Source organism: Gadus macrocephalus, chromosome 7 (assembly GCF_031168955.1).
Source record: "Gadus macrocephalus chromosome 7, ASM3116895v1".
Lineage (NCBI taxonomy): Eukaryota > Metazoa > Chordata > Actinopteri > Gadiformes > Gadidae > Gadus > Gadus macrocephalus.
Genome location: NC_082388.1, coordinates 1,741,003 through 1,757,724, shown reverse-complemented (window position 1 = coordinate 1,757,724; position 16,722 = coordinate 1,741,003). Strand labels below are relative to the sequence as shown.

At 43.3% G+C, this 16,722-nt stretch overlaps 2 protein-coding genes across 32 annotated transcripts in view; one reads left to right on the top strand and one right to left on the bottom strand.

The window, feature by feature from the left end:
• The window catches only part of LOC132460630 (NACHT, LRR and PYD domains-containing protein 3-like), a 521,671-nt gene that overhangs the window by 184,541 nt on the left and 320,408 nt on the right, over positions 1 to 16,722 (top strand). The window lies entirely within an intron of this gene.
• LOC132460633 (NACHT, LRR and PYD domains-containing protein 12-like) overlaps positions 1 to 16,722 on the bottom strand; it is a 272,380-nt gene that overhangs the window by 66,505 nt on the left and 189,153 nt on the right. For 26 of the 31 annotated variants that reach the window (XR_009526396.1, XR_009526397.1, XM_060055383.1 and 23 more), the window contains 2 exons: positions 2,483 to 2,596; positions 2,292 to 2,408 (listed from right to left, as the gene is read on the bottom strand). The exons of 3 other annotated variants lie outside the window; for them this stretch is intronic. Coding sequence is in view for 26 of the 28 variants with exons in the window: in XM_060055383.1 (XP_059911366.1) it covers positions 2,292 to 2,408; positions 2,483 to 2,596 (231 nt within the window). In the remaining 2 variants the exon portion in view is untranslated. The remainder of the gene's footprint in view (positions 1 to 2,291; positions 2,409 to 2,482; positions 2,597 to 16,722) is intronic. 2 more of the 31 variants (XM_060055384.1, XM_060055408.1) reach the window with 2 other exon arrangements.

The following is a 16,722-nucleotide window of genomic DNA, read 5'->3' as shown; positions in this document are numbered from 1 at the left end:
GCAGTAGTAGTACTCTTGCAAAGTTATCTCGGAAGCGCGCGGACACGACGATACGCGAACACATTAACCCACCCATGTCACCCATAGTCACCCATGACCCGTCGCTTAGCAACCGGACACGCTGGGGTTGATATGTTACCGGACTACTGTAACTACAACGGAGTGATAACAAAGACATGAATCAGGCAATAAATCCACCGTCCTTGACAGCGGTCAAGTTTGGAGTGCGGAGTGGACCAAATGCGAACTACTGCAGCTTTCCTAAGTTAAACCCCAAACTAATCGGAATGAGTGTATGCATGTCGATTATAGCAGACTACACCACCTCTTCTGTAGCCGAATAGAATTATATTACGAACAGATAATTGTATTCCGATTGAGGCGTATTATATGATCCTTTTCTATTCCGATTGAGCTGTTCTTCCACATCCACACCGGATCAGATGTGTCCATGTAAACACGGCTGACAGTGATCTCACTCACACACACACACACACACACACACACACACACACACACACACACACACACACACACACACTATGAAGCCGAACTTCCTTATTCGAATATAATGCGAATATAAAAAAAAAAATCAAAATTCAATCAAAAACGAATATTAGGCAGCCCTTAATATTCAAACCTGTTATGGCAGGCCAAGAGGGAGAGCGTCGGAGAACCCGACGCAGTGTACTCATAATATTGTAATGACCACGGAAGAGGCATTGAATTAAGTATTGATTAGACAGCGATTTATTAGATACCTAATAAACCGTCGGAACACGCAGGACCGGTAACCATAGCAATGCCGGTAAACAAACCCCGCGAAGCCCAATCCAGGTCTTACTGAAGGAATTGAATGGTCAAAATATTATTAATAAATATTTGAATATATTTGAATATTAATATTAATAAACAAACAAACTTCGAATATGATTTTTGGGAAAAAGTCAAAGCCCGTCACACAATTTAATTAATTTACTGTTTGGAATACTTACATTAAAATGATCCAGCATGAACTGTGATCCATAGTACCGCGACAAGACATGGCTGTCGGTGTCGTCCGTGGGCCAGTACCTCACATGGATATCCATCTGTTTGCTTTTAGTGGTTTTGTTCACTCATCGAACATGAGGACGTACTGTTTATCGTTTACGCTGCGTGACAGCTCTCTTTTTATGAAAGATGCGATCCCGTATTTGGCAAGATAGGCCGTTTTGTTTTCACCACAGGTGAACGACTTCGCAAACTCAGAATCTGGGAACATAGCAGCCAAGACGTTACTAATGTCGTCGTTCGATTTGAAGGAATTATGTCTGCTCACCGTGTGGAGAACCCACAATACCTCCGCCTTCTGGGTTTCTGGTGGCGACACAAAGCCGGTTAACGCCGTCTGATGTGAAGTACTAGCCACGGATGCTGAACTTTTCAGTCCACTTCTTTCAAATAATACGGGCATCGGTGTAGTCCCGCTAGCTGCCACGGAGTATCGGATATATTTCTGCGACCTCATGTGGGACTCAAGAGCTTTTGCTCCCATGGTCCCTAGTATGAATGCCTTTCGGGATAAACGACACCTTGCCTCGTAGTCACCTGCCTTCTCCAACCACCCCCGAAACGTATCCTCCTCAAACCATTTCTCATTGAATTTGCACTGTCCCATCCTGAAAGTAGCGCAAGTTGGCCTAATGATGTCAACCGTCACTAGCTAAAAGTAGCGCCAGCAAGTTAGCCTACAGACGCAGCTGCAGGCTGCAGATGCAACCAGCCCCCCGATGACTGATGTCAACGGAACGTAAAACTCCTGAAAATGCCGTAATTAAAAGACGCACTAGGTGATTTGTTGTGCGCGACAATTTCCCCTAGTCTTAAAAAACCCTCTGCAAAATTTAATACCTAGAGCAAATTTACAGTAAATTTAAGACAATTTATGGCCTTAATTTTACACAAAAAAAATTAAGACTTTTTAAGGACCCGTGGGAACCATGAATAAAGCAAATCCCAATGTGAGCTGCAACGATGTAGCAACTATGCAACTATGCAGTGTCGAGGTGGGCTTGGCAGTGTAGAAAGGCCTTATGTTGGAGAGAGGGCAGTAGTGCGCACTGACAACCATTCTTAAAACACAACACAACACGGCGGGTGCTGACTGACTGCACACACACACACACACACACACACACACACACACACACACACACACACACACACTATTGTTTTTTCCTGACCTGTAAACAGTATCAGTAGTCTGAACAACCAACTTGTCTCTTTTATCGTCTGTTTGAAACTCCTACCTCTCCTCTCTGGAGGGGCGTCCATCTTTAAAGTTATGAGGTTGTTCCATAGACCAGTCACTCTTCATGGAGACACAGCTGGGTCCAGGGGAGTCTGCTCTCTGCGGCTGAACTCTTCTAGAAAAACAAGAACCAGGATTTATGGACATTTGATAGAATCTGTTACTTTATTATATCTGTTAAATCCTCACCTCTTTTCAATAGACTGATTTCCGTCTTTAAAGTTAACAGGATGTTCCATAGACCAGTCACTCTTCATGGAGACACAGCTGGGTCCAGGGGAGACTGCCCTCTCCTGCCTCCTTCTGAAAAATAAACACCATCTGGAGGTTAGGATTTGTGGATATCGTTTCATTTGACCATTTCCTTGGTGCTCTGTACTTGGTCCCCTACTGTTCATCATCTACATCCTCCCACTCGGTCAAATCCCCCGCCAACATGGCCTCCATTTTCCCTGTTACCCTGATGACACTTAGATCTACCTCTCCACCAACACCACCTCTGAGGCCACCCATTGCACCCTCACCACCTGCCTCACTGAGGCCAAAACTTGGATGAAACACAACTTCCTCAAACTCAATTTCAATAAATCAGAAATCCTCATCATTGGCCCAAACTCCCTCACCCGCCCCACCCAGGACATCTCACTTAATATTGATGGTTCCATTGTCACCCCCTCCACTCACATCCACAACTTAGGTATCATCCTTCACCCCACCCTCTCATTCCTCCCCCATACGAACAAGATTACCAAAACAGCCTTCTTCCACCTCAGGAACATCACTCGTCTCCGTCCCTCCCCGTCACTCTCAGCCGGCGAAACTCTGGTCCACGCAATCATTTCATCCCGCCTTGATTACTGTAACTCCATCCTAATCGGCTCATCAAAACACTTGCTTAATAAACCATAGGCGTAGCGGCCATATACATTGGGGGGTACAAGTCCCCCCCAATGTTCAGATATGCCCAAAATGTCCCCCCCCAATAAATCGCTGGCAATATTAATATTTCTATGGGTAGAACACTTAGGTTTTCCCTGAAGTACACTCCGTTCCCTGAACGCATCTCTGCACAAAGTGCGCGCCGCACACCCTAATAACTGAATCTGATTCCATCTACAGCTCTTACAGCCAATGAGAATATGGCTGTTCGGGCTAGCTAGCCAATGGGATAGATCCATGATTTGATTCGTCCCCGCACGTGCGGCTCGGTGACGGTGACTTGTCACTCGGTTGCATTGGTCATCAACCGTCTTTTTTACATGACCACGGAATCAAAAACATCAACAACAGCAAATGAGTGGCGTGTTACGATCGAAAACACAGGTAAGTTATGAAGCTTTTGATAGTGTCTCTCAAATTTCGTGGGTTGTTGTCGCTTCTCTAGCGAGCAGCATCATTAGCTATGTGTTACCTATGTAATAAGCCAGCTAGATGACGTTGGCCCCGGCCTCATTATGCCGACGTCTCAATGTTCCGAAATGTTCCCCATTAGATCTAAATGCATGGGCAGTTTGGTTTTAAATGTGCTGGGGACAGAGATGCATTCAGAAGTGCATTTTCAGAATAAGGATGCACTAGTTTTTCTCTCTTTAGTGCAGTTAATGAAAGGTTCTGAAAGACGGCATACCCATGTAGCTAATACTAAGGAATAAAATGTATACAAAATCTGTCTGGCACGTTTTATGAAGAAAACGTTTCCAAAAAGTATCGGACATATGACCCACTATGCTCTGCTCCATGTATCCAATGTTGACAACGTGACATGACATGGCTAAGCTACCAACATAAACAAGAGGAGCTAGGAAAGGAATTTAACTGCGTGTTCAAGTTCAGAATGGGGCAAACGTGTGGCTACACTACACACAGCACTACAAAAATCGTCAAGATTGTATTTGGTGCTGCTTAGTGTGAGAGAGAGAGCGAGAGAGACAGAGAGAGAGGCCTGATTCACAAATTAACAAATGCCAGTGACAGTAAAGGTGTTGGCAAGCTGTAACAAATATGCATTAGCAACCTTTGCTGGTTTAAGTGAATTCACCATCCTCTTCAGGGTAATTAGGCTTGGAGGTTTGGAGAGCGAAAGAGAAGAGCAAATGATTGGGAGTAGGAGCAGGGAGGTAAAAATCTCATGTTAGCCAGGCCTGCCTCAAAATTGGCTGTGACGCACACACGCACTTGTGTATGTCACCATGGGTAAATCTTTCACATGCACTGTAGGCCTACGAAGTGCGCAACCATTCTCAGCACTCCATTTTAGGAACTATTGTGGTAGAAATTAGTGAGTATATTCTATGGTAAACCATGATTATTAATAGGCTTTTTATCTTTAATGGTGGAAAAGCACATGATACCTGCAGAGCCTGAATTCAGAACAGATGGTGGGACACATGAGCAGGTTGACCTCAGCCTTCAGCCCTATGATTATTTTGACTACAGAGTTAATGCATGCTGGCCTCAGACTGGTGTCCAAAATCACTTTTGTTGATAATATTCTGAGACTGATGATTGATGAAGATTGACGTGGGCGGAAACCCCCACTGGGACAAAGAAATTCTTGTATGTATGCGTGTATAAAGGAGAAGCTGGGACCGGTGTTCGGGCAGTGACTCTATAGATCCACTCAGGCTGTTGTCGTTGTTGTTTTTCTGCACGATAAAGTCTTTTGTCAATTCTTGCTCCGGACCCCTTGATTTCTTTTGCACTCTCTCTCTTAAATTAGTCTAAGTGTTTTAAATCTCGATTAATCTCCGACATAATTGGCGTCGCGACCAGGAGGAAATAGGGACTCGCCAGCTGCCGGGCCAGAGGACGGGACGCGAACGGATCATACGACCAGAGCTCAAGGGTAAGTTGTCTTGCCATATATAGGATAGAGTCGTTTGATCTGTTCTTGCCCCGTCTGAACGCCGAGCAGCAGGTAAAGTGTCTCTTCGATCAAACGAACCAAAATTATAGATAAATGAGCGAGTGAGAGATACGGGGGCTCCGGGAGAGATTGACGTGCGCGCACATGGGCCATACGCGCGTCTGTGGTTCTAAATGACCAAGACGCTTTGTGGCTCCCTATTTTGATATGAGTTGTTGTTATTTGGTGTTTTGGTTAAATAGGCTTACTGTAAGTCCTGTGACTGTCTTGTGGAGGAACGAATTAGTGGAAAAGTTCTAACAAGGACAGGGCCAGCAGGCCCGCAGGTCGAAAGAAACAGACCTGTAGGATTTTTTCTGACAGTATCCTATTTGGAGTTAAGTTGTCAGTTGGGAATGAATTCAGTCGCAGATGCTGACTAGTGAATTTTAAATACACATCTTGGTGCAGTTGATCTGCAGATCCTGCACCAATGATGGTGAATTTCTGATTCCGATCTTGCTATTTTGAGAAAACAGGCTTCTCGCACTTTTTGAATAGATAAGTCTCTTGGTTGGGATACCGCTTCAGGTGATTAGCTAATCCTGATCTTGGTGTTTTGAGAAGTTTCTTGTTTGTTCTTGATCTGTTCGAATGGTTATGTATTCAGCCATTATTTTAAAAGAATGGGCTTGTCGTTTGACGTTCCGTTTGAATGAGTTTGACCCGCTAATCTTCCAATCACGCTGCAGTGTTGGATCTAAAGAAAAGGCCAGTCTGTAACTCTGATCTTGGTGCTGTGTGGCAATAGGTTCTTGTTTGAAATTCTGGTTGATTGATTATCCATCCGACTGTTCATGTTTTAATCAAAAGGCCAGTTTCTACGCTCGGTCAACCTTTTATTTGTAATTGATTACAAACAATTCAGACATTTTTCAATATAATATAAAAATTGTATGAATCGGTTTATTGTCTGTATTTAAGTCGTGTTAGGATTAAGTTACCTCGGAGGTTTTTACGACCCGGTTAATTTTTTTGTTGTTGATTCTGTCATAAATAAATTAGGCGGACAGAGAATAGTTAATTTGTTGAAAGTAGTTGATAATCATAAATAAATTAGACGGATAGAAAATAGTTAATTTGTTGAAGTACTGAATAAATGTGTAAATCTTCTTTGACTTAAACTTCATCGCGCTGACTCTAACTGTACGTGCACGAGCAAACACACAGGGGATGAGCAGGAGCCTGCAGGCCAGGGTTAAAGATAACAGTGAAGGGTGGGGGCCACATTCCAATCTTCGGGAGGGAGACGAGCGCTTGGGAAGAGTTCACATTTGTAGCTTAGAGGTAATAAAGTATTTAAACTAACTAGTAGGATAAACTCAAATAAATTGTATTAATAAATAGTGTATTTCAGAATAAATAAAGTAATAAAGTAATAATTTAAAATGGCACCAACAGCGGTAGAGATTTTGAGCAAAAACAATCCATTGCTCAGAGATGAGATAACAAGGATCTCTGAGAAATGGGAGAAAGGAACAGCTAAAACAGGCACGACATGGCCCATGGGAGGGACTTTCGATCCAATAATGTGTAGGGACATGGAGGTAGTAATAAGGAACTACAAACCTAACAGAAGTGGTAAAAAGGCCTTAGAAAAGAGAGACAGGGAAAAGTTAGTGCTAGCTTTGTTCGAAGAGGAGGGAGAGAGGTGGCGCGCATTACAACGGGAGGCCAGAAAAATAATCACAAAGGAAGAAGAGGCTCAACCTTTGCCTCTGAAGCTTGAGCCACCGCCGTACAAACCAACTAACATGTATCCACTGGTAACAGGCAACGTGGAATTTAAAGGGGAAGTCACACTAGATGAAGGAGATAATAAATGTAACACACAAGGGAGGGTCAGTGGGGACCCAGGCACAGAGGAGTCTGGCTGCAGTATATCAATACAAAGCCCCCTAGTACTCCAGTCACGGGGGAAACTAAGGAGAGCACGAAGGGGAAAAAAGACACCCGACACCCTCCCAGGAAATTATCCCATTCTAGTCAGAGGACAACAGGTCCACTATCAACCATGGGGTTCACAGGACCTGGAGGGAGTCATTTCTAAACTCCCCAACATACATAACGGGGTGTCAAAATGGGTTAGAACATTTGAGGAACTCACAGTGGGAAAGCTAATGGCAGTAGGGGACCTGAAAGCTCTGTTGGCAAGAGTATTGGGGTTATCTAAGATGGAGTCTATACTGAGGAATGGAGGGTTGGATATAATGGATGGAATGTATGATGGGACTACACTTGATCGCTACAGAGTGGCGATGTGGACCACACTCAGAAGGGAGTTCCCGGCCCATATCGATCATAAAAATATGAGAGGCCTCCCTATCAACGACACAGAGAATCCTGCATCCTACCTGCAGGCCCAAGTGGACAGATGGTGCTTGGAGACGGCTGAGGATCCTGAGATCCATCCTGTGTTTTCGGTCATGTTCAGAAACTCTGTGATGGAGATTCTACCTAGCCAAATCAAAGTTAAGCTAGATGATGTGGTTGGACTGGTTACAAATAAATCTCATAGAGACTTCTGCGACCATGTGGTTCATGCAGTGGACAAATATCGGCAAAATAAACACAAAATACAGGAACAAAGCAAAGAGGTGCAGAGGAAGCTATCTCAGCTTCAGTTGGAAGAACTCACAAGAAGAGAAAAAGAGAAGAAAAAACAGGCGGTTGTTTCAGAGCCGGTTGAAACAATATTGCAAGCCGTCCAGCAGGGCGCACCACAAACCCAACCTCCTCAACAGGCATTCTCTCCCCTAGTGCAACAGCCTCAGAGCCAATGGTCACCCACTCCACCATTCAGTTACACCATTCAGATACACCTACATAATACTGGGAACCCAACAAATAGGAATAGGCAGAATCAGAATAAAGGGCCCCAAGGTCAGTATAGAAACAATCAACAACAAGGATCCCAAGGACAACGCAGAGGTCCTTTAATATGCTATGGGTGTAACATGGAAGGACATATTAGGAGGAATTGTTTGGCTAACCCTTATCCACCACAGCAAGGACAGGGAAACAGCTATCAGGGAAGGCAGGAACAAGGAGGTAGCTACCAGGCAGGTCCCTTTATGGGTCAGGGATACTAGGGGTGCCCAGAGAATCCACAGGGGGAGGGTCAGCTTGTAGCAATCACAAAACAAGCTGATGAGGAACCAATACTGCAGGTTCTGATAAATTATAGAGGCACGCCAATGATGGCCCACACTGGAGCCACTTACACTCGCGTAGGTCCAAATTATGCCTCTCACCTCACCCTGGCAGGTAAATTCACCAAAACCTTAGGATTCTCGGAACACACGCAGTTAATGCCTATGACAGCTCCAAGGATGAGAATCGGTGAATTCTTATTTTAAGTTGTGAGTGAGTGAGTGAGTGAGTGAGTGAGTGAGTGAGTGAGTGAGTGAGTGAGTGAGTGAGTGAGTGAGTGAGTGAGTGAGTGAGTGAGTGAGTGAGTGAGTGAGAAAGAGTTAGCATTGAGTTTAGTTAGAGGGGACAGATGAAGTGATTTGTGAAGAGTGAGACAGAGAAGAGGAAGAGTGTGTGGATTTGGCAACAAGAAGTGACGATGAGATTGGAGAAGGCTTTCCGGTTAGAATTTTCTTTGGGGAGATTCATATCTTTCGATGGCCTTTTTAAGATTAATAAATCTAGTTTTGGAGAGTGTCCAAAAAACGAATAAACCAGAAAGGAAAGGAAAGGATTACTGAAAGTGAAAATGGTTATGGAGATTTGTGAAAGCAAAGGAAGTAGATAAAGAGAGGTAAAGAGAGTTAGAGAGAAGGAACGTAAGTAAGGAAAAACCCGCAGGTGGGGGCTGGACAGAGAGACAACAGAGAGAAAGAGATTGAATTTGCATTGTGCCTAATAGATTATTTGTGCGTTTGGATGTACTCTGTAATTGGTTCCTGTATGTAACCCATGTCCACTGTTTTAGAAAAAACCTAGAACCACCACTGGGATTGGTGATTCTGTGGTTTTTGGAGACTCTCCATCGCGTCGGAACATCATGTGGTATATATCATTACATCTTGGTACACAGACCACTGGTGAGACAACGGGTTGGATCAGAGAGAGAAGGTGTTTGGAGAAGGGAGAGGAATGTATAGAAAGCAAAAAGGGCGGATGCGGACCGACCCGGAGGTAATAAATCAGCGGAAAGGTGGCTGGGGTCGTTTAGCTCAGGAGGTAGAGCAGTTGTCTAGTAACCAAAGGGTTGCTGGTTCAATCCCCATCTCTCCTAGCTGAGTGTTGATGTGTCCCTGAGCAAGTTACATGGTGATTACAGGATTTAGGAATAATTATTTAGACTCCAAAACATGAGCAATTAGCGTTAAAAATTGTCTGCACACCACACTCCACAGGAGTCAATGGGTTCAATGGCGCCAGGGTAAAGTGACTCATCAAAGGAGGAGCAGACCCAACCCATGGATTCTGCGTGGATAGGTGGATGTTATTTTGGTGCTTGGACCTGACGAGGTCTAGGTGCCAAGATAACAACACAAATAAAATATTTCCTTCGAGATTATGATAAGTAATAGACAATTTATTAAAAGTGATCTTATAATTTAGAAAAAACAATCGGCAATACTTTCTAATTTAGGTTATCCACAATGACATGTCATTCAAAATAAATAAGTAAAATAAAATAAGAAAGGATGCGTATGTGAGCCTGTTCTCGTGTGTGTGTCAGGGCTGCCAAGGTAGGGGAGAATCCTCTCCTACTCCGAGTGATGGAGTACACAAGGGGATACACAAGCACACTTCAGATAAAACAATATGGTTAATTAGTAAATAGAAACAATGTATCAATTCAGTGTTGCATAAACTAGTTAAGATCAACATAGAGGGTTTGGGTTTGGTATAGTAGTGAATCAGAATATGGAGAACATTAAATGCAAGCAATAGGTAGAATAAAAGGTTTAATTAGGTCGTCCAATTTAAATAGATAGTGAAGGGCAATCGGGTAGGATTATGAAGACAATTGTGATTTTGAGTAACGGTTAAGAGAGAAGTGAGTCGCCCAATATTGAAAATGCAAGTTTTAATATTGTGATTTTTGTTTTCTTTCACATCTCCCTAGTAAAGGACAGTAGGTGAATTGACGCTACATCTGCTGGCAAGGAGTCATACATGCTATGTTGTCAAATTGGATTTGGAAGTAGTGGGTTTGCTTCAAATGCCACTAATGCTGCTGCAACACTTTAATAATTTTAACTATGATAAATTATATTTTGTTTTATAGTCGCCCTGATGTGTATTCATGACGCACACATATGGCTGCATAAGGCAGATGCGGCTGAAGACTCTGTCTCCATCCCTCCACTTTGCGATCTATACCACCATATAGGTGGGGATTGATCGTATCCCAGGTACGGCATCCTGCAATAAGCCAGTATGGAAGGCTGGTTAGCCAACGACGGGTAAGATCCCACCTTGAAGCCCGGGACAACCTAAAACAGGAACAGTCACGATTACTTGGCAGAGTCACTGTGAGCATTGGCTCACTTGAACATGTAGTGACGAACTGCAAGGGAAAGCCGGCTGATGAAAGGTGGAGGGGGAACAGGAGTCAGATATGTCAGCTCTGGCAGCAGAGGTCGTCTTGAAACAGGGCATGTCGCGTTTTATTTCGTTTTATTTTACCTTTGTGGTATAGAAGGCCACTAACGCATGTACGTTTTTTCGGTTTAGTGCATGACTTTGGAACAGCGTGGTTTCAGGCGGCTGATGGTAAACCCACCCATATTGGGCTTTGGATTTGGACATACTGGTTTCGATTTCCCTTCCCAAAAGATTGGTTTCAGTTTGCTGATGCTTAAGGTTACACGTTTCGACGTTGGTTGCACCAACGCCGTTCTTAGATTTGCTTATCATTTAATGCGCATGGTTTTGACCATCGCGCAAGGGGGGAGGTATTGAGGAGAATTAGGAAAATTTTTGAAAACAAGGTTTTTCTTCACCATACTTGCAAACAATGATTGACATCCAGCTAAATGAGTGTGAAATATTTGAAAAAACAACCCATCTGCTTCAACAGATGGGTTGAAGCAGTCCCATCAGAAGACCAAAATGCGGTTACGGTAATCAAGGTTCTGACTAAAGAAGTCATGCCAAGGTTTGGAATTCCGTCACAAATTAGCTCAGGCAATAGGGCAGCGTTTATTCAGAAAACACTCAAACAAGTGATTTAACATCTGCATGTCAAACAAAGATTAGGAATGTCTACATTCCTCAAACCACAAGGTATGGTGGAGAGAGGAATGGGACGCTTAAGACAAAGATTAACAAAATTAAGAGTACTAAATTAAAGGACTAATGCACTACGACTGACACTAATGAGTTATCGCATGAAAACTAACCGAACGACGCATCTAACCCCGCATGAAATGCTTATGGGCCGACTCATGCCTTCACCTGTCATTCGAGGGCCTCACAAAGGACCTCCATTGGAACAATTGGAAACTGAATTAAGACGCTATATGGGACAACTAACTGGCATACACAGGCTTATTTTTCAACAGGAGAAAGACAGAGTTCCAGAGTTGGAGGAGGAGCCACCAAAGGGGGTGGAGCCAGGTGACCACGTGTATCTCAGAGTGTTCAGGAGAAAATGGAACGAACCCAGGAGAGAAGGACCATACAAAGTCACCAACGCAACACCAACAGCCATCCAAGTGGAAGGAAGTGCCACGTGGTATCATCTCAACCACTGCACAAAAGCTGCTCAACCTAAAGCCAGAGACGAGCGTGAGGAGGAGGAGCCAGACGCAGACACACGTGGGGCTGACCAGCTGCCCCAGGCCCAGATCCAGTCGAGCCAAGAGATATAGCAACATGATGATGCTGAAAACGGGGAGCCTGTTCCTGATCCTTTACGGGTTGTGCCAGATTCCGCTTGCACAAGGTCAGACCCCGAGGAAGAATGAAACCATGGAGACAACTCAGACCTGGAAGAGCCAGGAATCAGGGGCTGGTACTGAAGGAAGCCTAAGAGAAACACAGGACAATCCGGCCCCAACTCACTCAGGAATAGTCAACAAGAAAGGGAAAATAGTCTTACATGCTCAGATACCACCGCAGAACCAAGTTAATGAATTTGTGTTTGCTGTTATGTCGGATAACCAACCGTTATGTGCATCAACCTTCCGCCAAAATTATGAACATGCGCATAGGAAAAATCGGTGTGAAGTAAATATCCAATTGAATCCAATGAATTGGTGTTTAGCAGTAACGTCAGGAATACATGGGGTTATAACAGAAAGTATAAATTAAATATGAGAGAATATATACTTCTTAAAGCTGTGGCATGGCTGAACAGACAGGCTTTAGATTGGCTTTTACCAGAAAAGGGGGGAGTTTGTGCTCTTATAGGTGAAATGTGTTGTACCTTCATTCCAAATAATACTGCCCCAGATGGATCATTCACACTTGCGATGGACAACCTAGAGGAGTCGGGTGACTGGGAGAGGATGTTCTATGGGGAGATAGATTGGAGTGAAACTAGAGAGGAGACCGGAATGTGAGAATCAGACATCAGAAGGAGGTCCTATTTTCTTAAACTGGTGACCTCTTCATGTGAACCACAGCCGTTTCAGACGGTGTAAACAAATGGACATTGGACTAATGGGTTCCAGGGCATGTGGCTGCGAACAGCAGCAACTACGATGCCCAAACCCCCCACGTTATATAGTATACCGGTACATGACGATAATCAGAGCTATCCAAATCTATGCAAGCTTGTTGACAATCTTAGTTTTTAATTTCTATTATTTACTTATTTTTTGAAATGTCATTTTTTGAGTTTCATATTTTTATGTCATATATTTTGAAATGCTAATTTTCAATGCATGCTGAAAATACTATGTTATGTGTGAATTCTAGTTAGACATGTTAGACATTTGATAGATCTTTTTTGCCTTAGCCAGGTTGAGATTCCTGAACATGCTAAAGGTTTTTTAACGATGATCAAATGTAGTGTAGAATATGACCCAAACGACTGTTATGTTTTTGTTATGATCTTATCAGACCATAAAGGGGGGTTGTGTGGTAGAAATTAGTGAGTATATTCTATGGTAAACCATGATTATTAATAGGCTTTTTATCTTTAATGGTGGAAAGCACATGATACCTGCAGAGCCTGAATTCAGAACTGATGGTGGGACACATAAGCAGGTTGACCTCAGCCTTCAGCCCTATGATTATTTTGACTACAGAGTTAATGCATGCTGGCCTCAGACTGGTGTCCAAAATCACTTTTGTTGATAATATTCTGAGACTGATGATTGATGAAGATTGACGTGGGCGGAAACCCCCACTGGGACAAAGAAATTCTTGTATGCATGCGTGTATAAAGGAGAAGCTGGGACCGATGTTCGGGCAGTGACTCTATAGATCCACTCAGGCTGTTGTCGTTGTTGTTTTTCTGCACGATAAAGTCTTTTGTCAATTCTTGCTCCAGACCCCTCGATTTCTTTTGCACTCTCTCTCTTAAATTAGTCTAAGTGTTTTAAATCTCGATTAATCTCCGACACTATCAATGTTGTACATTGTAACAACAAGCCTGCGTGAAGTTTTAACTTGTCTCTCATGATGTTAGTGCTGCTTGTGTTATTTCACAGTCGTCATGATCAAGAGGAAGCAAGAGGGTTGCAGAGACATTCGGCAATGTTTTTCCTCGTCTCAGAAAAGAAGCAAAGTAACTAAAGAGGGGTGAGAAAATGAGAAGTGTTAACCTATCAGTTGTAGCATTACAGTACAGTAGAGTTAATAGACTACAAAAAACTAGCCATAGAATTATTATCATTCAGATCAAAAGTGGTTTGTTGACTATCTGAGAAAGGAACAGTACTTGTTATCTGATAATATTTCTTCCCTGTGGCATGTCCACTTTGGTGGATGAAAGGATGAAAGCAGTGTGGGTCAATCTGGTAGTGACATAGAGGTGAGTAGCCTAAGAGAGGAGTTCTGGAAACTAATAGAGCCTTGGCTTTTCCTATGTTCAATGCAATTTGTAAGTTACTTTGGATAAAAGCGTAAATATTAATGGTTTAAACCGAATTGTGACATTAGAGCAGAATCCTGTTGGCAGTGGCACTGATGTCTATAGTGTGTGTCAGTAGTCTACTGGTAAATAGTTTGCTGATATCTGTGATATTATTCCTTCCATGTTTCCTCTGTTGTGTTCAGAGTAGAGCTAGTGAGCCAGCGGGAGAGACAGAAAGTTTGGAGGATGAAAGCACAGGGAGAGTTTGTCAATCTAGTGGTGGCATATAGGTGAGTCGCCTAAGAGAGGAGTAAATATGAAAGGTTAAGACCGAATCATGACATTCAAGCAGAATCCTGTTAACACACATGTATATAGTGTAGGGTTGTCAAAAAAGATTATACTCAGATACTAATCGATCAAAATGAAAAAAAATAATATCGGATTAGATACTTATGTGCAACATTATCGATACTAAAATCGCTGTCTTCATCATCTTCATCTCTTTTTTTTTCTCGCCTCCTTCAGTTGACACACAATTCTGCACAGCAGCGTTGCAGTTGCTAATATAGCAATATAATAATTATTAAGTCAAGTTTCATTCAAGGTTACAAAACATTGTATAATGTATGTATTCATAGATTAATCCATAACTAATCAGAAAACATTTAGGTTATGTCCTTGACATGTCTAATTCTTTAACAGTGCATCATTCAATACGGCTAATGGTTTCACCATGAGATTAGCTCAGTGCGCTCTCTCGTGAAATATGTACTTATTAAACAAGTGGATGAAAATATCAGAAAATCTATGTTTTCTCAGGCGTAACAAAAGTTTTGGGGTGACTTCTATTTAGGTCCATGCACCTGGGTGGGTTTTACTCAGCATTGGCAAATGTGATGGTTATGCAATAAAAAATGTAATGGAAGTAGCTGGATTGGATTGGAACTGGCTGGATTTTGTGTCCTTGTTGTGGTGGTGCAGGTGTTTGTTTGTGTGTGTTTGGTAAAAAAGACAAAACATCAATGAATGTAATGTGGAGAAAAAAAAGGACTGGATTGGTTGAAATATTGAGGAGCACAAAATGTTATATTTAATTTAAAAAGTAAAGGAAAACAGAGCTCTGAAGTATATGTGTGTCATCCTTTTCCTAATTTCAAGTCTTCCACACTCCCAGACTGCTTGGTCACATCCAGTATTAAAGTGTTTTAAACATCCATCCCTAAAAAGGTCTTCAAAATTAGGTGCAAGGTATTGAGATTTTGCTCTCAGAGTGCACCAGATTATTGCATGTTCAAAATATTTGCCTGGGGGGGGGGGGGGGGCGGACCCCATTTGTCCCCCCCAATGTTGAAACCATGGTTACACCTCTGTAATAAACTGCAATATGTTCAAAACTCTGCAGCCCGTACGACCACATCCACCCACCGCTCAGACCACATCCCTGTCCTCCAAGACCTCCACTGGCTTCCCGTCAAATACCAGATTGATTTAAAAATACTACTCATCACATTTTACATTTACATTTACATTTAGGGCATTTAGCAGACGCTTTTATCCAAAGCGACTTACAATAAGTACATTTGTCATAAGAAGTGCAACAATATATCGCTGTCGGTACAGAAAGGATGTTCATAGAACCAAGTGCAACAATCACAAGGCTAACCAATTCCCTGTGTTACAGCAATGATAGCAGCTACTGCAGTTGCTACACAGTTAAGTACTATAATACAACACAATACAATACAGTGTACAATGGTGGCCAGAAGGGGGAGGGTGGCTATGCAGTGTCAAGGTGGACTCTGAACAGGTGAGTCTTGAGTGTTTTTCGGAAGATAGTGAGCGACTCTGCGGTCCTGCGAACGGCAGGGAGCTCGCTCCACCACTGAGGTCCCAAAACCGAGAAAAGTTGTGACTTTGCTGAACGGCCTTGGCTAGCTCTTAGCGATGGCGGTACCAGACGTCCAGCTGAGGTAGTTGAGCGGAGGGATCGAGCTGGGGTGTGTGGCTTTAGCAATGCTTGGAGGTAGGCAGGGGCAGTTCCATCGACTGCTTTGTATGCCAGTACCATCGTCTTAAATTGGATGCGAGCTACTACAGGGAGCCAGTGGAGGTCCTGGAAGAGGGGGGTCACATGGGAGAACTTCGGTAGGTTGAACACGAGGCACGCTGCCGCATTCTGGATGCGCTGCAAAGGTTTAATCGCCTTTCATCACCTTCAAAGCCCTCAACAACCTGGCGCCCCCCTCCCTCTCTGACCTCCTCCACCGCCATACCCCTCCCCGTTGTCTCAGGTCCGCCGATGCCAACCTCCTGCACCCCATCAGGACCGACCTCCGGTCCTGGGGAGACAGAGCCTTTGCTGTAGCCGCCCCCGCCCTCTGGAAAGCCCTCCCCAACGACATCCGCAATGCCAACACGCTTTCATCTTTCAAACTGCCCTTAAAACACACCTTTTCACCCTTGTTTATCACCTTTAAACTTTTGTTTTGTGTACGTTTTGTTTAGCTTCTTTTTTGTTTCTTATGATTTATG